The sequence below is a fragment of the Toxoplasma gondii genome, chromosome VI (genome assembly GCF_000006565.2).
Source record: "Toxoplasma gondii ME49 chromosome VI, whole genome shotgun sequence".
NCBI lineage: Eukaryota > Apicomplexa > Conoidasida > Eucoccidiorida > Sarcocystidae > Toxoplasma > Toxoplasma gondii.
This window is the reverse complement of record NC_031473.1, coordinates 687,320-710,227: the sequence shown is the minus strand read 5'-3', so window position 1 is coordinate 710,227 and position 22,908 is coordinate 687,320. Positions and strand designations below refer to the sequence as shown.

At 48.4% G+C, this 22,908-nt stretch overlaps 1 protein-coding gene across 1 annotated transcript; it reads left to right on the top strand.

The window, feature by feature from the left end:
- Window positions 1–83: 83 nt before the first annotated feature.
- TGME49_239480 (RNB family domain-containing protein) lies at window positions 84–22,473 on the top strand. The gene is made up of 30 exons (XM_018780556.1): window positions 84–1,011; window positions 1,274–1,361; window positions 2,124–2,173; window positions 2,474–2,566; window positions 3,155–3,197; window positions 3,507–3,847; window positions 4,088–4,160; window positions 4,641–4,775; window positions 5,651–5,703; window positions 5,943–6,045; window positions 6,682–6,714; window positions 6,959–7,157; window positions 7,906–7,965; window positions 8,514–8,613; window positions 8,831–8,866; window positions 9,256–9,735; window positions 10,565–10,648; window positions 11,242–11,329; window positions 12,118–12,187; window positions 12,800–13,015; window positions 13,423–13,642; window positions 14,194–14,271; window positions 14,810–14,861; window positions 15,207–15,271; window positions 15,477–15,542; window positions 18,412–18,459; window positions 19,051–19,107; window positions 19,539–19,659; window positions 20,544–20,560; window positions 20,974–22,473. The coding sequence occupies exons 1-30, from the start codon at window positions 616–618 to the stop codon at window positions 21,004–21,006; spliced, it is 3,498 nt and encodes a 1,165-aa protein (XP_018637660.1). The 5' UTR covers window positions 84–615; the 3' UTR covers window positions 21,007–22,473.
- The last annotated feature ends 435 nt before the right edge of the window (window positions 22,474–22,908 follow it).

Genomic DNA, 22,908 nt, shown 5'->3' with positions numbered 1-22,908 from the left:
TTTTTTGTATTCGTCCGCGTTTCTTTAAACGAAAAACGCAGTCGTTCCCCTCTCTCAAGCGAGGTTCTTCCTCCTGGAAACGTATCCTTTCTCTGCATGCATTTGCCTTGGGTTTCTTGCGAAAAAAAGCGCCACAGAATGTGAGTGTGAGAGAGAGACAGCGAGCTGGGAATACATCGAACTGGCGCACGAGCGCCTGAGAACCTACCCAAGCGTCGCTGTGCGTTTACACTCCTTTTCCGGTTCCCCCGAGTGACTTCTTTTATTTCTTCATCCGCGTTTCTCACTGTAAAGAACCGACACCGCGCGCGTGTATGCAGCGATGAATCAAAGGATCCAGACCATCTCCGGTGTCTCTCTTGTCTCCTCTACCTTCTTCCCTTCTCCCTCGTATCTTCTGCTTCTTTCGCCTTCCCTCGCTCCTCCCTTTCCTCTGTCTTCTCTCTCCTCTCTCTCCCCGCTCTTCGTTCTTTTCTCGCTCTCCTCGCTTTCCTTGTCTTCTTCTCTTTCCTTGTCTTCTTCTCTTTCCTCGTTTTCTTCTCTGGGCGGTCGGTTCCTGGTTTGCCTGTCGCGTAACGCGCTGAAGATGCAGAACTGACCTGCGCGGAAGAGAAGATGGAGAAGGTGTACAGAGAAAAGGTGACTAGACAGTTGAGCACGGAGGCCCTCTCTTCGGCCTCCGGCGCCTCTGGCGCGACTACGCCGTCGCAGGGCAACTCTCACAGAACCGCGACCAACGCAGCATCGAGGATAGAGGCAGGAAGTGGAGGAGAAAGAAGAGGAAGGGACGGCGGAGAACGAAGAAGAGAGGCAGGAGCAGCACAGACACACCTTCGAGATGGAGAGAGAAGAGGACGGCGAAATGCAGAGAAAACAGGCCCACCGGGAGGGAGAAAAGAAGAACGAGAGACCGAAGAAGGAAGCCGACGAGGAGAGAGAAAGAAACAGTTTGAGGAATATGTCTCTTGCCAGCAGGCACATGCAGGCACGGAAGAAGGCATTTACGTGAAGGTAGGCGAGAGAACCAGGGAGAACAAGAGGAAAGCGACGTACGCGTTTTTCGACCTCGAAGTCTCTCTCCTGTTTTTTCTCAGGGTGTGCTCGAACTCTCTTTTCGTCTTCAGCGCGCGCCTGTTTCGTTTTGATTCGAAGGTCGCCAGACGCAGAGACACAGTCGCAGCTTCTGAGCTCCAGTTCGAAAGAGACGAGACCTTCTCGCCTCAGTCGTAGGCTGAAAGTCCATGCTTCTCTCCCGACTTCTTGCGCGCTGCAGGGCGTCCTGCGCGTGAGTGCTGGACGCGTGGACGAGGCCTACGTCAAAGACAGCAGAAATCCACTTTTGTCCGACTTCCTTGTCGCAGGTAAAGCTAATAAACATACCGAGAGAACGAGGGAGCAACATGGAGAAAGCGGGGAACAAGAACGGGAGAAACACGGTCAGAATGAAGATGGAGAGGGGAGACGGAAAGGAGAGGGAGGAGATGAAGGGTGTAGAGCGTAGGAAGGCGATTGGCATCAGGAGACAGAGAAGGCGACAGACTGGAAGATAGAGGACTGGAGAGGAAGACTGGAAGATAGAGGACTGGAGAGGAAGACTGGAAGATAGAGGACTGGAGAGGAAGACTGGAAGATAGAGGACTGGAGAGGAAGACTGGAAGATAGAGGACTGGAGAGGAAGACTGGAAGATAGAGGACTGGAGAGGAAGACTGGAAGACAGAGAAGGAGAAACAGAGGTAGAGAAAGGGTGGGAGACGATACGAGTTGAAACACTCTGCGTTTCACAGGATTTTACAGCAGACCAAGTCAACTTACAACTTCTCGTCCCTGTGTTATCTCTGACTTTGGTTTTACATCGCGCGTGCACCTTTGCATGCGTTTGGATGTTCTCCTTTTTCGCCTTCACGTCGGTTTTCCTTCCATGCTTTGTTGTGGGTAAACACACGTTCCTGAGACGCCAAAGACAGGAAAGCCAGCAGTAGTTTACGATTCTGCATCGCGACACTCCTCCGGACTCCACGAGGTACGACGACGTTCTTTCTTCTGAGCGTTTTCTGTGTCTTTTCACTGGTTATGATGCACCTGTTTGCCGCGTTCATATGTCTGTTGCTGCCGCACTTTTCAGGCTTGAGAGATCGCAATCGCGCGTTCCACGGCGACACCGTTGTTCTACAAGTGAGGGAGAGAAGAACTGAAAAACCACGATTTTCCAGACTGCTTTCGCTTTTTCTCTTTCTTCTCTCCTCTGCCTGCTCTCTCCTCTTTATTTTTGGCCCTTCCGTTTCTCGTCTGTCACTGTCATTCCGGCGGATGCTTCTTCTCTTCTCGTCTTCCATTCTTCTTCTCCTCTGTTCGTTCTCCATCCTCCTTCTTTCCTTGGCCTTCCTACTTCCTCTTCTTCCTTCGCCTCCTTTTTCTTCTCCTCTCTTCTTTTCTTCGACCGCTCGTCCGTTCCGTGCTTCGAGCTTTGTTCAGATTCACGACTGGACACTGTGGCGGCGACAGGTGGATGCCTTCTCTCTAGGGGAGGTGACAACCGACGGCGACTCGCGCTCCTCTTCCTCTCAAGTACGCGAAGGGAGTTGTTGAAAAGAGAGACCATTCTTCACTCCCTGCAGAGGTCGCGTCTCTGCGGACTCGATCGCGACTTCAGGGACATACATGCACCACACATTTCTTTGTTTCGCTGCTTATGTCGCCACAAACATTTCGACGCACATCTGTCAGTGTGTCGCTCCAGTTTCGCGCAGCAAGAAAGGGACATCCATCGCTCGCTCTTTCTGCCAACGTGGAAATATGAAAACTGTGAACAGTACACTTTACTATAACTGCCTATACACATGAGTATAGATATATACGTAAAACTGTGTACATATATATATATATATATATGTTGTGTTGTTCTCCGTCGTTATATGCTTTCCAGAGTGCTGTGTGTCTTGGGTTGTGGTTGCTGCTCGTGGTACGTCTATAACCAGGTGTATTTACACCTGCCCGTACTTTATACGCAGACATATGCATAAATGTATCGTCCAAAAATGAATCGTCCAAATGCGATAGAATGCCTGCATATTTCCATGGGGTTCGGTTGATCTTTGACTCGAAGGTAGTCACGAGACAGATGCCGATTTTTTCCAACTTTTGGCCTGCGCGTAGGACGCCTTGAGCGAGGCGACGTGCCTCGAACTGGTGCGTGAAGGTGAGCAAGCAAGGGAAGCAACTGGAAAAAGAGGAAGCAGTAGAGAAGGCGAAAAAACTGGAAGAAGGAGGAACAGAAGAAGAAGGATGGAGAGGAGCCAGAAAAGCAGGCGATGAGAAGAAAGACGCAGCAACAGCGGGCGTGCACACTCTCTCACTCTCTCGCGTTTTTTTTCGATTTCTCTTCTTCGCTTCAGCCCCCACACGTGAATGCGTCGAATCAGGTCCAATCGTCTTCTATCGGTTTTACACCTTTTCTTGCTTTTTATATTTTTTTCTCTTTTAAATGTATTTTCCCTCGATTTTTTAGGCAAAATGCTCAGGACTGCAAAGGTCGTCTACGTCGAGACTCGCCTGCTAACCCAAGCAGAGAAAATGCGCTTGGTGCCTCCTCTCGCTACGGAAGAGGAGAAGGAAGCGAAGGAGAAGAAAGAAGACAAGGACAAGGACAAGGAGAAGAGAGACGAGGACGGAGCTGACGGTGGGCGGGAGATGTTGGACGACGAGCGTGAGGAAGCTATGCTCGCGGGGGCAGAAAAATCACAGCGAAGGGCCAAAGAGACGGCACGGGTGGCTCTCGATCCTCCGTGGCTTCGCAGGAATCTGCGCTACAACCGCACCTTCATCTGCACGCTTCGAGGAAACCATGCGGTGAGAAGAACGAACAAGACGAGAAGAGAGAGAAGAGGGAGAAGAAGACGAAGAAGAGGAAGAAGACGAAGAAGAGGAAGAAGAGGAAGAAGAGGAAGAAGCACAGAAGGAAGACGAAAAAGCGAAGAGATGCCGAACGCTCAGGGGACGAGGGAGACAGTGCAGAGCCAGAAGAATGAAAAAAGAATTCTCGAGGAAGAGTGCTCTCGCAATTCTTTGCTCTTTGTTCTCTGCATGCAGAACTCCCGGACCGCGCCCGAAGACGATATCACCGTCTTCCCAGATGATACTTTGTTGAGGGCGATTCCTCTAGGTAAGAAACACATCTGCTCAGAAAGACAAACCATCGGAAATAAATACATGCGTATATATATATATATACATGTACAGGTGCGCATATATGCGTATACCTACACATATGGATTTATATCCATACACCTATATGTATCTATCTATCTATCTATCTATATATATATATATATATACCTATCGGCCAATCAGTACAGATATATATATATATATATGTATAGGTATATATAAGTATATGTGTATACGTTGATATACGTGTATGCACACACCGACACATATCTGCATATGCGTTCCTGTATGTGACTTTATATGTACGTCTAGCACATATATGAACATTTGCTTGCTGGATCTATGGCGGGGGCTGCAGTCTGTTTTATCTCGTCCTGCGCTCTGGAGACGGGTGGTAGCGCGGGGGCAGGACGAAGTGATCTGCGAGGACGAGGGGGACATGGAAAGTTTTGGAGAGTGCGTTTCGGCTGAACAGACAAAAGAATCAGTTGGGTGTTGATTCCGCTCCGGGAGGCGCAGAACTGGGTTTCGCTCCCGGGTCCCCTCGACAAGCAGCGACTGTACCTCGTCAACGTCGACGTCTGGGATGCCTTCAACGTTCTCCCCAGAGGTTCGGATCAATTGCCAGTCTCACCCACCCTTTCACAGTCCTCACACGCACATACATACATACATATATACATATGTACATATATATATATATATGCCTTTATGTTTATCTTTGTGCATGCTTTTACATATTTGCGTGTGCAGCTTGTCCAGCTGTCTGTCGATGTCTCTGTGGTGCCTGTCAATGTCTCTACCGAATTCTCTCATCTCTTGTTTATCTGCATTTGCTCAAACTTGAGTGCGCAGCCAGAAGCGAAGACGTACATCTCCTTCCGCTATCTTTGCGAAACCTCGCTGTTCATCTCAGTCGCACAGTGTCCGCGCCTCCTGGTGCCTACGTTCCGCGAAACTCGCGTATCTCTAAACACTGTACTAAAGACTATAGGCGCAGCTCTCTAAAACTCCATATATGCATGTGCGTATGTGTAAATATCAGAGACATGCCTGTATGCACACATTTATCTTGTAGTGGATATATGCAGGTGTGCACAGAATGCCAAGCATGAACTACATGCGCATCTGCATGCATGTATTTAAATGCTATTTAGAGCGACGCATGGACATTACATGCACACATGTGAATGTCTCACCCACATCACTGTTTGAACGGGGATGCTTCTTCTGTCGACCGCTGTGCCGTTCTCTCTGGGACTATTCATCAGTGCAAGGTTGACAACGGTCTCTCTCTTCACTCGCGGTGTTTGCAATCGAAGAGGCAATCCCCTCCCGTCGCATGCGTCTGATGCAAACGTTTGTGCATGTATGCATGCATGCACCTGCACCGCTGTGTGGACGCGAACATGCAAATCGGTGAAATTGTAGAGGACAAAGGAGGTTCATGTCTGCATGCACATCTGATGTGCCTGCTGACTTCAGGAAGCATATTGACATACATTGGACCTGCGGACTCAGTGCAGACAATCGAGCGCGTAAGTCTCCCGCAGCAGATGAGTTTTCTCGTTTTTCTTGCTTTGTGTCTCCTGCCCTCCTCAATCTCTTTCTCTTTCTCCACCTCCCCGTCGATCTATCTAACCGTCTGTGAAAGGCTCTGTGTCTGCGAAAGTCGCAGATATGCATGCAGGCGCGACTGCTCTCGTGCTCGTCGCTCAGAGCTCCTTCTGTTGACGAGGGGGTTGTGTTTCTGCGTTCTGGCCTCGCGTCTGTTCAGTGCTGCATGCTCCAGAACGATCTCCAAGCTCACATGTTGCCTCACAGCCAAGAGGTCCTTGCGGAGAGCGACGAGATCGTGCGCGTCGCAGAGGAATCTTTCGGTGAGCGGAAACTACACTTGCACCTCTCGTCTCTTCAGACATCTGTCTCAGTTCTTCTCCACACATTCATTTTCTCGAATCTCCTCCATGTCAAAATTGAAGTAAGCCTCTCTTCCTCTTTACATATGTATACATATGCATATATATATATATATATATATTTATATATGTGTATGTGTGTATATGTGTATGTATGCATAGCGATATTTGTTTTTTACATACGTACACATATGCATACAGGTATTCTCTCCCCAGAGGGACCGTGGCAGCTGCATGTCTTTCGGTGTCTTTTGCCGACCTGTGGATTTGTATTTATCTCCATTTATTCATCTGTTCCTCTCGATTTCTACATCTGTATACTTATATATATATATATATATATATATATATGCATATCTATACATATATATGCGTGTCTGTTTCTTGCGTTTCTTCGCTTCCGCGCTGTCTCCATTCTTCATGCAGAGACAGCCCTGGCGAGGCAAATTCTCCAACGAGAAAAATGGAGACGAAGCGTTTGCAAAGAGACGGGAACAAGAAGCCACGAAGTGCATCTTTGTTTATCTGTCTGTACACTAGGCGTTCTTCTCGTTTTTCACTTCCTTCGACATTTTGTGTGCCTTCGCTTCTATACAGAAACAGAGGCACGGCGACGCGTCGACCTACGCGGTGAGATTTCTCTGGGGATTCTCGTTCTTCTTCATCGTGCTCTCCTGTTTACGAACGGTGTTGTGCTCGGCGCCCTCAGATCGTGCAACTCACTCTGTTCGGCTCTCTCCTTGTTCCTCTCTTCCCGCGGCTGCGACATTCGACAGGCGTCGCCCCTTGCGCTGCTCTTGCGTTTCATTGCTTCTTCGTCACTTGCCTCTTCTCTTGCCTCCCCCTGTTTCCGCCTTCGTCGCCTTCTGTTCAGGTGTGCGGCGAGTCTTCACAATCGATCCTGCGTCTGCGAGGGACCTGGACGACGCAGTTCATGTTCACCGTCTTCCTGCCTCAGCGTGGACTGGCAGAGATCCTGAGATCGAGATTGGAGTTCATATCGCGGACGTCAGTCACTTTCTCTCGCCGCTGTGCAAGACGGACGAAGAAGCGAGAGAGCGATGCACCACCGTGTAGGCTCTGAAGGCAATGCTCCTCGTTGTGTCCTGTCGTTTTCTCACCTTGGGGCTGAGGGAGAAAAACGTCGACGTGGAGAGGGGGGGAGGTGCAATTTCTTTTGTTATCTCGCATTGCATTCCTCGCTGCGACTGGAAGCCACTGTACACGGTCGCCGACGTGTGTTGAGGCCTTTTGGAACCTCCTCACATCTTCGCGAGCCTCCAGAAACTTCCTCTTTCTCTTCCTCCCTGTCGGGAGTTCTCTCGCTCTCTCCTCCACTCGAGTTGCATCGTCTCTCTTGACCTCCCTCTGTTGATCTCTTGCTCCTTTTCTCTCTTGTCGATTCGCGTTGTTTCTTCTTGCTCTGACTCTGTCTCTCTCTGTCTCCGTTGTTTTTGAGCTTGATGGATTTGCGAAGCACCACCGCAAACTCTGTTCTCCGGTTACTCCTCGAATATCCGCCCTCTGGCGCTCGTCTCGGCTCGAGACGAAAGGAGAGCTGCGGAGACACACGTGACTGTCTCTGCGAGAACGATGCTTGCATTCATGTTCTGGTTTTGCTTGGCGACGTCTGAGAGGAGAGGCCGCGCCTGCGAGCCGCGTGTAGAACGAGGCCGGAAACGTCGAGCGCTGGAAATTCTTTTTTCCGTTTTCTTCTGCGTCTTACTTGCCGAGTGCACTTTTGCTTTCCTTTGTCTTGAGCCTAAAAGCCTTCCGCGTCTTCGTTCCCTTCTTCTTCGGGTGATTTGCGCTGCTCCTCAGGTACCTCACTCACGTCGTCTTCCCCATGCTGCCGCGGGCGCTCTGCGACTCGCTCTGCAGGTGTGCTGCGAAGCGCTGGAAATTGGCTCTTCGACAAGAAGGGAGAAGAAGACAGCGAACGCGAGAGAGGAGGAAGCAGTGCAGGAAGAAAGCGAACTCGAAGAGCAGGGGAAAAAGAGACAAAGACATGGAAGGCGAAGGACACAAACAAGGGGGAGAAGGGGAAAAAAGCGATATCGCAGAGAGCACGGACGTGGACGAACGGGTCACGGAGACCAGAAAAAATGGCATGGATTATTCAACTCTCGTGATCTTTTCGAAGCAAGCGACTCTTCACTTGCATACAACCTATTATATATATATATATATATGAATATATAACGCGTTAGTATCGTCCCCAGATGTTAGTCGAGGGGCTCTGGGTTCGAAGAGTTTGATGCACCCGTGTTCATCGGAGAAGTTTCAGCTGGTTTTCTGTGGTCTCTCGCGTTCTGAGAGACGTGAGGCCTCTGATCTCTTCTGCCGCTTCTTCTTTTTCCTCGATTTGGGTCTCGGGATCGGAGCGAAACAGCGTTCTGACTTTATGCAGTGTGCATCTGCTTTCACAGCCTCCACCTGGGGTCGCCGAAGTTGACGTTCTCCGTCAACTTTCGCGTCCACGAAGACGGATCGCTTGTCAAGGCATGGCCCCCGCGCTTCTACAAATCGGTGAGGAAGTTTCGCGTCCTTTTTTGTTTCGTTCTTTTCCCCATTTCTTCTTTCTTCATCCTGCCGCAGTTCCACGCTCCTTCGTCCGCGCGCTGTTTCCTTCAGTTTCTCTTTTCTCGCCCGCGGCGTCTTCCCTCTCACTGACAAGAGAAGGCTTGATTCTGTCGCGGAGTGCTCGTGCCACAACCGGTCTTGGTTTCCGTTGTTTTTTCTTCAGGTGATGGAGAGCTGCTGTCGCTTCAACTACGAACAGGCGAGTTTGCATGCACCGACTTACACCCGGTGGCGGTATCTCGGAGAAAAGTCCAAATCGTTGTTTTCATCGTCGTCAAATGGTACACGGGGGGGGGGTATGTGTGTGTTGACGTTCCAGTCCAGGATTCGTCTTCTCTCGCGAGCAGTCTAGGTGCCTGATGCGAAAGCCTCTCCATTTGAACCACAGGCGGCTCCGTTGTCAGTAGCCCCTGGCCGGATGCACACACCTCTGCAATCTGCTGCACGGAGGCGAAGAAAGGCGCCTCGTCTTCGCCTGCGGCGCTGGTTTTTTGACTTCGAGGTTGTGATGAAGGCTTGTCTTCGGAGCCCCCGCGACTTGCAAGCTGTAAAGTGCATGCAGAGGGACTTTGCAGCTGTTGTTTCCAGGTCCAGGTGTTGATTGATGGAGGAGATCTGCCTCCTGACTCTCGGCCGACTCTCGCCTCTCCTTGGTCCTCCCCCTCCGTCACCCTCGGGACCTGCGGTTGCTTCGTCGCTCTCTCTCCAGCGTCTGCTTCTTCCTCTTCCTCGGGTGTTTCCTCGCGGTCTGTGGTTCCTGCGAGCTGTGCGCGCGAGATGACAGGTCCATCGTTCCCCTTCGCACCTCGAGCGAATGTCGAAGCAGTCCAGAGCTGCTGCGGAAGCTGTGCGTCGTGCTGCGCCTGCGGCCGCGGCGAGAGGCAGGGACTGGGGGGCGTCGCGCGGAGGTCCGACAGATTAGAGACAAGAGGGGAGAGGAACAACGAAGAAGCTCGAGAGAACGTCGGATCCCCAGGCAAGCCTGATGAGGTCTCCTGGACAGCCGTGGTTGACGACTTGAGACTTCTCGACGCCTTGACTGTGGAAATTCGGAAGAAACGATTCGCGGTGAGGAACGCGGACCCGGTTGGCGTCCAAAACAAGTTCTCGTTTCGTTCCCGAGACGAGGCCGTTTGCTCAGCCTCGCCGTTGACGCAAGTCGCGCTGCCTCTCTAAAAAAAGTCGGCAACGTCGATCTGTGCAGCTAAGTCGGTCCTCGGCTCTGTGTGCTGGCGGCAAACGCGTCTGCTGGATTCACCGCTGTAGCTGTCGGCGCGTTAGGGGACGCTGTCGCAAGTCACTGAAGCCAAAACGCTGTGGGGTTTCGACTGGCCTGTTGGTGTTCCGAGAGTGTGCGTCTTTCCTCATCTCGGTTCGCCTTTCTTACCTGCTCTCACGCTTGCTCCCTTTGTGTCTGCCTCCCCAGATGAAATCGCGACTCAAGTGCGTCTTTGTTGTCTCTGTGAACCTCTTGGGTTTCGCTTCCACCTCCAGGTCGTTCTCCTCTCCTTCTCGTCTTAGCCTTCTGCACGAAGCGTTTTCTGCGCTCCCGCTTGCCTGGCTGCGCGTCGCGGCCTTGTCCTCGCGGCCCTCTCGTGATTTCCTCGTCTTTGCTCCGCAATGGTCTCTCGTTTCCTGCCTCTCAACCTGCGCGGTCTGTCGCTTCTCCCTCCTCTTTTCTCGGCGCTGGCCTCTCTGTCGCATTCATATCGGTTGCATCCTCTCCTACGCATGCACTCACCTGCTCGAGAAGAGACTGCAGAACGCGAGACGTTCTTTCTCGCGTCTCCTCGTGAAGACAGATGCGCTCTGCGTTCGGCTCTCAGCGAGGCGGTGCAGGAGTTGTGAAAACCTCTTGCAGTGAATGTTCCACTCTTTCGAAACGCGCTGCATGCAGAACGGGTCGCTGCTCCTCCACAAAGCAACTCTCCGCTTCGCCTTGGACGCACGATCCAGACCCACAGACTGGCATCTCGAAGAGGTACGAACAATTGCGTTCTTTCACTTGTCTGTGGCGCAGTCGGTGTGCTTTGTCTCTCTAACTCTGCGCACAGCTGAATCATGTCGGCTGTCGCGTACCCCTCTCTCCATTTCTCTGTCCAGCTCTCTCTCTCCATCCGCTGTTTACACAGTGCCATGTAGGCAAACCGGAATATCCGACAAACTTGTGCGTCAAGTTATATTTCTCTCTTTATATGTTTATGTATTGGCATTGCTCTCTCGCTCTTCACCTCTCTCCCTATCTATATATAAATATATATATTTATATATATATTTATATATATATATATATTTATATATATATTTATATGTATATATATATATATATTTATATATATATAAATATATATATATATAAATATATATATATATATATATATATATATATATTGTATGTGTCGGGATGGCTCGGGGTGTCTTTCTGAAATGCGTGCATGTCCACCGTTCCCGCGTTCGTTTTTTTCTGCGTTTTCCAGCAAGGAGCGTCGATGCTTGTCTTGCTGACTTCGATGGCTTTTCAATGAAGCTGAACGGACCACGATTTTGTTTTCTCGTTTCTGAAATGCTTTCCAGCACTCGCGATCGCACACGTTGATAGAGGAGTTGATGCTTCTGGCCAATTGCCTGGTCGCTGAGAGGCTCATCGCCAGCCCCTTTTCCGGTGAGACGAAAGCGCTTTTCGATCCAAAACGAATACATGATTCTCGTTAGACATTCCGGTGAGCCCCAACATGTGATCTGTCTGAACTCTTGTGTCTGTGAATATATACATACATATATATATATATATATACATATATATATACATATATATATATATACACAAGCAAAGGCGTACGTCGATGGAAATCTACTTGTATATCTGTCTCCGTTTTCGGGTACATGGGGGGGATCAGCGGGGCCTGGTAACCGTGCCGTTTAGGTCTCCGACAACCTTTGACGTTTGTGAGGGAAAGTTTCGTTTCTGTTGAAGGCGACTGCTTGTTCCATTGGTTTGCTTTTCGTCTAAACGATTTGGGATTGTGAAGCGAACATCACTCAGGATGACGTTCTGAGCTTCACTGCAGTCTCCTGGTGCCGATATTCTCCAATCCATCGCAGGTCCTCCTTGCCTGTTCTCCGAATTCCCTCTCATAGCATGCACTTGCATCTTCCCACACACTGATAGCTCTCTACGCACCTGCCTGCATTCTATACGAATGCATATTTCTACTTTGTTTTCATGTCCACGTAAGACTACAAGAACTGTGTATATGCAGATACCTACAGTGTCCATGATTTTATCTATGTGTGATATCGTTTTTTGTCTACATATATATATACATTGATAGATAAAGATAGTCTGTGTATGTATACACTTACACCCTTTGATTACATATATATATATATATATATATATATATATATATGTATTTATAAATAATTTTTCTGTTTCTCTCCGTGTGTCAGATTTGGCTGTTCTTCGTCTGCACCCGCCTCTCCTGGACAAGCAGAGAAAGTCGCTCACTGCATTTCTCAGGTTCGTCTGTTGCATGCAAAACCCCCGAGTGTCTCATCACCAGTGAAAGCAGGGGCTCTCGCAGTTCAGATATGTGCTTGCCGCGTTTGTCACGGCTACCGTGTGAAGGGCAGGAAGTTTGATGGAATCCCAGGCGTATCGAAAACTCCTACAGCGGCCGTCGACGCAAACAGTCTTTTGTGAAACTTTTCACTCTCTCGACGTATCCATCCCTACAAGCCTACGCCTTTACTATCAAAACGCACGTACATATATGCATATGTATATAGATATATATATGTCCGCTCGTTTTTCTGTAGCTATTCACTCTGTATACCTCTTCATACGAATGCGTACACACCTATATTCATACATATATATATATATATATATATGTTGAACTTTTCTGCTTTTCTACATCCGTGCATCCGTCTCTGTGCACAACTGTCTCTTCACGTTGAGTTGTCTCTGCATGCCAATCCCTGTGTGCGTGTACATGGGCGCTTGCAGGAGTGTCAGGCGAGGCAGCGTTTTGTTTTTTGCGTCGTCTGAAGGAAAGGGTGGAGAGTCCTGTGTGGAGTTGTTTGAGCCTCTCGGCGCCTGTGTGCTTTCTGTGTGTGTGTGGGGGAGCAGCAAACTCGGAATTTCGACAGACTTTTCGTCCTCGAGGGAAACGCAAAGAACTCTGGAAAGCGTGCGAACCACCAAGGGCGACTGTGCAGCCGTTGCAGTTGAGGCGCTTTTGCGCAAGGCCCTGAAACTCGCTCTGTACTACGTCCACGGAGATGTTCTCCAGCCTCACTTTGCTCTCCACTTCGATGAATACACTCACTTCACTTCTCCTATCAGGTAAACGACCGAAGCCCCCACACTTGGAATTCCTTTGGTCGAAGGCTTCTTTATTTTCTTGCTTCGATCTTCATATATTTATACACACTTTGTACACAATACATATATATATATATATATATATGCATATATATACCTCCATCTATATATATGCATATATATATATATATATATATATATCACCCTCTCTGTACGTATGGAAACTATGCTCAGGGCACGTGTGTGTATGTTTGTGTGAACGCCTGTTTATGCGAGCTCATAGTTGCGACTGTGTGCGTATGTGGAACATGTTTGCATGTAGACCAGAGACATTTTGCGACAAGAAGTTGAAGGCGAATGGGTGAATTCGTCATGGTTTGCCGCACCTCGTTTCCGGGGATTTCTCTTGAATGCGTTCCTCTCTTCAGGCGATACGCAGATGTCCTGGTCCATCGTCTCCTCGCCTGTAGCCTCGAGTGGGAATGGCAAAACGAATCGCAGCCGCCTATCAGCGTTTCTTCTCCTTCTTCGCCTCCCTCTTCTCCCTCCTTTCCTTCTCGCGCTTCTCCTCTGAGGCAGGGGGAGAGACAGGAGTCCGCGGAGTTGCTGGCATTCCGACGGCGCGTAGAGGCGATATGCGGAGATAAGGTACAAAAAACGAAACATGTGCCAAACGACGAAGAAGACACCGTATTTCTTTCTCGACTCGGCTCGTCTGCTTGGTCTTTCCCCTCGCTCATGCTCTTCTCGGAGTGTGCGGCAGAATCCAAGAGAACGCGTAGAGGACGCGCGGCAATGTGCAAGGCCGCTGGTCTCACCCGCGGCTTCTCATGCGGAACTTCTTCCATTGGCATTAACGAAGTTCGGTTTTAGTCGAACTGGAAGTCCGCAGTGTCCCCGAGGACTGTGTCTTCGCGGCTGATTTCCAAACGCGTTCTTCACTGTCCATGCAGTCTATCGAAAGACAACAAGGTCGTGTGTCTCCAGGAGACCCGTTGGGTGTGCAGAACGCGTTTCGCTGAGTTGTGGTTATGCGCTGGACTGAGGGTGCCCAGGATCACTTGTACTTTTTTATCTTGCGTTTCGCAAACGCGTGCCCTTTGAACGTGGAGAGGCGGTGGCGATTGCCTGCGTCGTCGGTCTGCGCTTTGGTCTCCGTTTTCTGGAGGACATAACTCACCTTCTGTTCGTTTTCTCAGGATCAACTGGAGGCGCTCTGTGGCCAGTGCAATGCGAAGAAAATGAATGCGAAGCAGGCGCAAACGGACTGCGACCGAGTGAGGGAGAACGAAAACTCAGGGGAGAGAGGGAAGGAGGGGAAGAAGGAGAAAAAGGAGGAGAAGAACAAAACGAAGGAAATATCACACGGTTGTGGTGTAGAGACGCAGGAAACGAGTTGCGTGAGAAGTCCGAAGAACACAGCTAAAAGAGACAAAAAGGCAGGTGCTTGAGGAAACCCAAGTCGTCAAAACTTACAAGGGAGGAAAGGAGAAAACAAAATTTCACTCTATGAAACATCTGGAATTGTTAAATGCTTTCAACCGTCCACTCTTGGTAGTTTTTCTCTCTCGATTCAAAATCACATTGTTTCCGAAAACGTTCAGCCACTGTGGACAAGGCTGGCACACCCAGAGTCGCCGCCTCCCCTCCTCTGGATTGCGGTGCCTTCTTTATCTTCTCAGTGCAGGCAAAGACGAAGACACCGAGGGAGGATGTCGCCGAACGGTTTCTACAGAAGCTAGGAGAGCTGCTTGGTTTCTGGAGAAACGAGTCGTAAACATGCTTGTCTTTGACGATTCTTCCATTTGCATGCAGTTCTTCCTTGCCATTCACCTGAAACAAAGACGAACGCCTGAGGCGACAGTCGGTACGTTCTCGTGTTTTCTCTCTTCTTTTCCTTCTTTCTGTTTCTTCGCCGCTGCCTCTGTGTCTCGCTTCTCCCTCGTCCGTCTCCTCTTTCTCTTTCTCTCTTTCTCTCTTTCTCTCTCTCTCTCTTTTTCTCTCTTCTTCTCTCTTTTTCTCTCTTCTTCTCTCTTTTTCTCTCTGTCGATTTCTCTTCTCGTTGGCTTTCCGTTAGAACGGTTGCTTGGAAGATGACACGCTTCCTTTCTATCTTTTGTGGACTCGCGGGTCTGTTGTTTTCTTTCTCGTTTCCCCACACATTTCTTTTTCTTGTGTCTCCTCTGTCTCTCTGGCGTCGCTGTTTTTTCAGGCGTCGTCTTGATGCTCCAAGACCGTTCGCTTGTGGTTTTCCTTCCTCTCCTGGACAAAGAACAAGTGAGGGAGGAATCCACTCACCTGTCTACCACCTTCGTTTCCTTTTCTCGTGCATCTTGTCGGCCTTGTCTCTTCTCCCTTTCTAGAGTGTCTCGCGTTCCCTGTTTTCTCACACCATCCTCCGTTGAGTTCTGTTCTCGTACTGCCATTCGTTCTGCGGACTCTCGTCGTTCTACTTCCTCGTGTTTCGTGCATGCGCATGCAGCGCATAACATTTCAAACGGAGGAAGCACGAGGACAGGCGCTGCGCTCCGTCGACCCCGCCATCCAGGTTCGTCGTCTTCAGAAGAGACTGGGGACGGAGAACGCGAATGTTCAGAATGGTTTTCGCTCGCGAAAGCACTTGAAGTTTCTCTGTGAATGGCAGGTCCCCGTCCTCCTCTGTTGTTTGCCGGGTGACACGACACCGGAGGAAACTCGTCTCTCGCCTTCTCTTCCTGTTTGCCGCTTTTTCTGTTTTCCGCTCCTCTGTGTCGCCTTCGGATTCGAAGAACCACGCGTCTCTCTGTCTCTCTTTACCGACTTTTACTTCCCCCGGTTCTCTGTGTTTCTGTCTCTCCATGCTTCTCCATTGGTTCTCTCTATCTGTCTCTGTGGATCTGTCTGTCTGTCTATACATACACACATCTCTCCATTTCTTTCGAATTGGTTCTCTCTATCTGTCTCTGTGAGTCTATCTGTCTCTCTGTCTATACATACACACATCTCTCCATTTCTTTCGAATTGGTTCTCTCTATCTGTCTCTGTGGGTTTGTCTGTCTCTCTGTCTATACATACACACATCTCTCCATTTCTTTCTGATTGGTTCTCTCTATCTGTCGCTGTGGGTCTGTCTGTCTGTCTATACATACACACATCTCTCCATTTCTTTCTGATTGGTTCTCTCTATCTGTCGCTGTGGGTCTGTCTGTCTGTCTATACATACACACATCTCTCCATTTCTTTCGAATTGGTTCTCTCTATCTGTCTCTGTGGGTTTGTCTGTCTCTCTGTCTATACATACACACATCTCTCCATTTCTTTCTGATTGGTTCTCTCTATCTGTCGCTGTGGGTCTGTCTGTCTGTCTATACATACACACATCTCTCCATTTCTTTCTAATTGGTTCTCTCTATCTGTCGCTGTGGGTCTGTCTGTCTGTCTATACATACACACATCTCTCCATTTCTTTCGAATTGGTTCTCTCTATCTGTCGCTGTGGGTCTGTCTGTCTGTCTATACATACACACATCTCTCCATTTCTTTCGAATTGGTTCTCTCTATCTGTCGCTGTGGGTCTGTCTGTCTGTCTATACATACACACATCTCTCCATTTCTTTCTGATTGGTTCTCTCTATCTGTCGCTGTGGGTCTGTCTGTCTGTCTGTCTATACATACACACATCTCTCCATTTCTTTCTAATTGGTTCTCTCTATCTGTCGCTGTGGGTCTGTCTGTCTGTCTGTACATACACACATCTCTCCATTTCTTTCTACTTGGTTCTCTCTATCTGTCGCTGTGGGTCTGTCTGTCTGTCTGTCTATACATACACACATCTCTCCATTTCTTTCTACTTGGTTCTCTCTATCTGTCGCTGTGGGTCTGTCTGTCTGTCTATACATACACACATCTCTCCATTTCTTTCTAATTGGTTCTCTCTATCTGTCGCTGTGGGTCTGTCTGTCTGTCTATACATACACACATCTCTCCATTTCTTTCGAATTGGTTCTCTCTATCTGTCGCTGTGGGTCTGTCTGTCTGTCTATACATACACACATCTCTCCATTTCTTTCTGATTGGTTCTCTCTATCTGTCGCTGTGGGTCTGTCTGTCTGTCTATACATACACACATCTCTCCATTTCTTTCGAATTGGTTCTCTCTATCTGTCTCTGTGAGTCTGTCTGTCTCTCTGTCTATACATACACACATCTCTCCATTTCTTTCGAATTGGTTCTCTCTATCTGTCTCTGTGGGTTTGTCTGTCTCTCTGTCTATACATACACACATCTCTCCATTTCTTTCTAATTGGTTCTCTCTATCTGTCGCTGTGGGTCTGTCTGTCTGTCTATACATACACACATCTCTCCATTTCTTTCGAATTGGTTCTCTCTATCTGTCGCTGTGGGTCTGTCTGTCTGTCTATACATACACACATCTCTCCATTTCTTTCTAATTGGTTCTCTCTATCTGTCGCTGTGGGTCTGTCTGTCTGTCTATACATACACACATCTCTCCATTTCTTTCGAATTGGTTCTCTCTATCTGTCGCTGTGGGTCTGTCTGTCTGTCTATACATACACACATCTCTCCATTTCTTTCGAATTGGTTCTCTCTATCTGTCTCTGTGGGTCTGTCTGTCTGTCTATACATACACACATCTCTCCATTTCTTTCTGATTGGTTCTCTCTATCTGTCGCTGTGGGTCTGTCTGTCTGTCTATACATACACACATCTCTCCATTTCTTTCTGATTGGTTCTCTCTATCTGTCGCTGTGGGTCTGTCTGTCTGTCTATACATACACACATCTCTCCATTTCTTTCTGATTGGTTCTCTCTATCTGTCGCTGTGGGTCTGTCTGTCTGTCTATACATACACACATCTCTCCATTTCTTTCGAATTGGTTCTCTCTATCTGTCGCTGTGGGTCTGTCTGTCTGTCTATACATACACACATCTCTCCATTTCTTTCTGATTGGTTCTCTCTATCTGTCGCTGTGGGTCTGTCTGTCTGTCTGTCTATACATACACACATCTCTCCATTTCTTTCTAATTGGTTCTCTCTATCTGTCGCTGTGGGTCTGTTTGTCTGTCTGTACATACACACATCTCTCCATTTCTTTCTACTTGGTTCTCTCTATCTGTCGCTGTGGGTCTGTCTGTCTGTCTGTACATACACACATCTCTCCATTTCTTTCTACTTGGCTGTCTGCCCCCATTCACTTCTCTGTGTTTCGCTCCTTCACATTTTCGTCTCTTTCTCTCTTTCCGCCTCTCGTGCGTTTGCGTCTCGGGAGATCGTCGCTCCACATTTTCTACGCTTATCATGTCCTGCGGGAAGCGGCCGCGTCCAAAACGCTCGGCTTTTCGCGAGTTTATGCATATGTTCCCGCTGCGAAACGGCCCTCTCATAAATTGTTCCCCAATAACTTTCTTTTCTCCAGAAATGTGTCGACCTACCTGTTCTCTTCCGCAAGACGTCAACCACCGAGGTGAGCTGATTTTCTTTTTTTCGCGCCCTCTCAGCTGCTTCACACCTCCTTACCCACATCCTCTCCACTCGACCACTGCTTCTATCTTCGTATCGTTGCGCTACAAATTGATGTCTATTGATATGATAGACATATGGGTGCATCTGCATATGTGCGTCTGCAAGTTACTGCTACGCGAGTGCAAGTACCAGTTCGTCCTCCTGTTCATCTTTTGACTTCTCGAGATCTGCGTCGCACACGGGAGCTTGTGTAGAGGGAATGCACTGGCGAATGCAGAGAGGCGTCCACAAAGAAAGAGAAAAAAGAGACACAGCGAAAGAGTTGGAGACATGCACACACAAGCAGTGACAGAAATACCTGCTGACGTACTCCTCTGTTCGACAGACGCTTGCGCGTATGCATCGATATACATTTATTTACATCTATCTATCCATCGATATATATATAGATATATATATATATATATATATATATACATATATATATATATGTACGCGTATACATATGAGTATGTCTACCTATGTGTCGGTGTGTGACTCGTCCGCGACATGCACGACGAAAATCCTTCGTTTTGCTGCTTGGTATTTCCAGCTGGAAGTTCACTGGGAGAACCGCGCTCGCGGCGAGCGACAGACCCAAACATTGCAGGCAAGAAGCTGAAGCATTTTGCTGGAGAAGAGTGAACACGAAGAGTGACGCAGGCGCATGGCACTATCGTCCTGCTGCTTTCTCTCCACTGCACAAGTCGCGTTTTGAACGTCTGTCGTTCTGTGTCGCTCTGTGGCGTTGTCGTTCAACCTCGACCATGGTGTTCCGACCTCTCGGTCGACCTGTTTTTATCTAGCCGTTCGTCTTGCAATGAGCTGCGCAGGTATCTCTCTCGTTGCACCTCGTTGTCAGTCTCTCTCTCTGCGCACAGGCAGCAGTCTGATCACATCTCGATGTCTTCATCAAAATGCATGCTCGTGCATGTGTGAGACTCGATCGTGACTTCACCACTCTGTCGTTCGTCGGCGTCTTCCGGACTGCCTTTCTGTGATGCGTGTGTCGTCTTTCTCTCGCGCGCGTCTCTTCTTCAGACGTTTTCAGCTGCGCCCGTCTACGTCTTGCCCACTGATACAGTTCCTGCAGACTTCCTCCTGACGCTGATTTCTCCCTTCTCGCCGGACTACGCGAGTGTGAAGGCACAGGAAAAACAAGGTCAGCAGGCGTCCTCTTCGTTCTTGAAAACGAAAAAAGCAACTCGGATACACACGCCTGTTCGCAAGGACTGCACAGCGCTATCCTTTCATATGCCTATAGTGCATATATCTATATCTATATATATATATATATATGCATGCATATGGATATATTGATGTTTGTTTATGTTTGTCTTTGCGTGCACATGGGGATAACAGGGCGCTGTGTGTTTCTCTGCGTTTGGCTGCCTCGGGTTTCTTGTCGAGGTCTGCACAAAGTGTGCTGTTACGTTCGTTAATCTCTCTCTCTCTCTCTCTATATATATATATATATTTATACAAATTTATTCATATATGTATAAAGATATGGATCACTCAACAAAGAGACTGTTTTTCCATCGAATACATACTTATGTATTTGTGAGTAAAGATGGGGATGCAACGTGGAACTCTGCGTCTTTTGCGTTGGGCGTTCTCTCGGCACTGCGGATCGAGAAGCGACGATGGCAGGACAGAAGATGGGGATTGAAAAAACAGGAGGTGCAGCACAGACGTAGCCGTTGCATGCAATCAGAAGTATATGCACATGGATGTATGTATGTACGTATATCTGCATGCATATACATCTATATTCCATACATGTATATATATATATATATATATATATATATGTATGCATATATGCATGTCTACAATATGTGTATAGTTAATAGTTCAAACGATCATGAATATACGATAATGTACGTATGTATATGGAGAGAAGCAACCTTTTGCGTGCACGAGTTTCTGAGAACGTATTTTTTGGTGTCTTTATCGGACGGTCCATGTTTTTTTCTCGTTCTCTCACTCCGTCACAAATGCTTCTGCATTGCCTGTGGTTTCCGGTTTCTTCTTTGTCCTCAGCCTTTGCTTTCTTTCTGGTGAGTGCAGATATTTTTGACTGCATGCATGCACACTCCCATGTATACATGGTTTGCAAGGGTGTAGCTTGCACAATAGGAGACGACTTAGAACACTATGATGTCTCTGTGTCCTCGACTTGAGTTTTAAATCTCTGCATCGCGGATCGTTTGCACAGAGACAATACTACTCGCTTGTGGGGACTGCAATTCATGGGCCAACTGTGGTATTTGCATTCTGTTTCGAAAGTAGGCAAACGTAGCAGGAGTAGCAGTTGTGTCTGGAGAGCACGGCTTAGATTACTTTCATAAGATGCCGTGAAAGCAAACGTTTGTGCCTTTTGTCCGCTTCGCTACTGCTGTACTTGTGGTTCGTTTTTCTTCTGCATGTTCATTTCCGGAGTCGGTGGATTTCCGTTTTCCTCTCTACACAGAATCAAGCTGAAGCGACACCCGACGCTGCGTAAAAGCCATTGCTTGCACACTCCGGCCAAAAACGACAGCAGAGCTCGTTCTTGAAGACACGAAAGCTTTCTCTCTTCGCGACGTAGTGCTGAGCGCCGGGCAGTCTAATGGCCGAACTCGAGTTGAGAGAGACGTTTCTGTCGCACTTGGTTTTTTTCCGCGACCCTTTTTGGCAAGCGAAAGCCAGATAGACGCGAAATTCGATTCGCGTTTCCGTTCAACCGGTGGGAATTGTCGGCTTTCTTTGTCGATGCATACGTTTCACTGGGAGCGCTATCGCCTCGTTTATGTAGTCGAGGTCGCGGTGCAGGACGGACGGAAATCTTCCCCGCGCTTTTGCTCATCCCACATTGTAGAGAACGCAAATGCCGCGGATTGTGTATCACTCAGCTACGGGAAACAGTGTCTCTGGTGTACGGAAGCCATAGTTCCCATTCTTTCAAACGACACACCGGTAGGTTTTCGACAACGAGCAGTCCTCGTCGTTTCCTCTCGCTGCGTGAGTTCGCACATGCCAAGCACTTGACGGAAGAGTTTGTCAGTAGACAAAAGCAAAGGGGATCCGGGAAAACGGCAGCTCGTGCCAGGCAATGGAAACGCCAACTGAGAGCCCCGAACTCAGGGCATGCAGCAGAGTCAGATAGCTGCAGCAGTTCCCCGTGTTACAATTTTTAAGAGGGGACTCAATAGGAGTCTTTGTTTTTCGTAAGGCGCAGACGAGAGTCGTGAGAGAGAATCACGCGCCAAACCTAACTCGACAAGACCATCTCTCACGACAGCATCGGATGTGTAACATCAAGCATCCTAAACACACAGATACATATTGGTGTGCATGTGAGCATGGAAGTCCCTTTGCACTACGAAACGCAGAGCGTCATTGTGCATCTGTCCAGTAGAAATGTAGAAAAAAACGTCTTTGAAATATGCAAATTGAATTTATAGGGATGTGGTATTTCCTTCCAGCTGAAGTGGGGGATTCAAGTAGACCCTTCTTTCCAAGACTTTTCAAAGACAGAGTGTGTTTCGAGTTGCCAGCATGCGAGTTTCTTCGGTCTCACATAGGAAGAGTTCCACTTTCGACTCCGGCGTTTTCAACTACATGATTCTTGTCTTTCATCAAAGATGTGACGCAACTTCAAGATCTTCCGTGAACTCTGTCGGGAACGAGAGACTGGAACGGACCTCACACGGTCGAGAATGCTCTATCGTCATGGGTGTGTTTTACATGCTGCCGGCAAAATGTTCCGGTTTCTCTCCGTGTTGGCATGTACGCTTCGTGGCAACAAATTTAAGGGCACTCTCTGGACCCTTGAAGCTCCCGTTTTCACGGCTTCTCTACGGTCTAAGAACAAGACAGAACACATCTTGGCCATAATGGGCTCTCTGCAAACTCTAGAGCTGCGGTTGTCAATTTAGAGTTTGCGCCCTAATAATTCTAAGATCCAAAGTGGTTCCTTTATCTGCTATAGTGTGAGCGCTTCTGGATTCATCAGAAAGCACCTCGTACGTCGGTCGACCCTATTTTTCCGGTCTGAAAGGTGACACACACAGTTCACCATACATTTGATTTCAACTTTGGCAGGAACCCAATTTCTCATGGTTGGAATCATGGCTCTCGATTCGCTGCTGTTCCGTGGCACAGTCATGGACACCACTTTTCAGGTGGTGATGCCAATATCAAAAGTGAGGTGGAGGGTAGTTTAAACGAGTTATTGGGTTTGTAAATTCAACTACAGCCTTTGATGGCTGTCTTGAGCGTCAAAGGTTCTTCTGAGCCGCTCGACGATTCTGGTTTCGCCTGTGGCAAACATACTTCTGACAACGTGCCGCAATGATGCTTCCGTAATTGCTTGGGCACTCTCAAAGAAACCCCAATTTCGAGCGTTTTTCACGGTGGCATTTTT

Excerpts from the sequence above, each read along its gene's own strand:
- TGME49_239480 (XM_018780556.1), top strand. The coding sequence starts at position 616 with ATGGAGAAGGTGTACAGAGAAAAGGTGACTAGACAGTTGAGCACGGAG. Across the intron at positions 1,012-1,273 it reads AAGAAGGCATTTACGTGAAG|GGCGTCCTGCGCGTGAGTGC; the intron begins GTAGGCGAGAGA and ends TGCGCGCTGCAG. Across the intron at positions 13,016-13,422 it reads CACTTCACTTCTCCTATCAG|GCGATACGCAGATGTCCTGG; the intron begins GTAAACGACCGA and ends TCCTCTCTTCAG.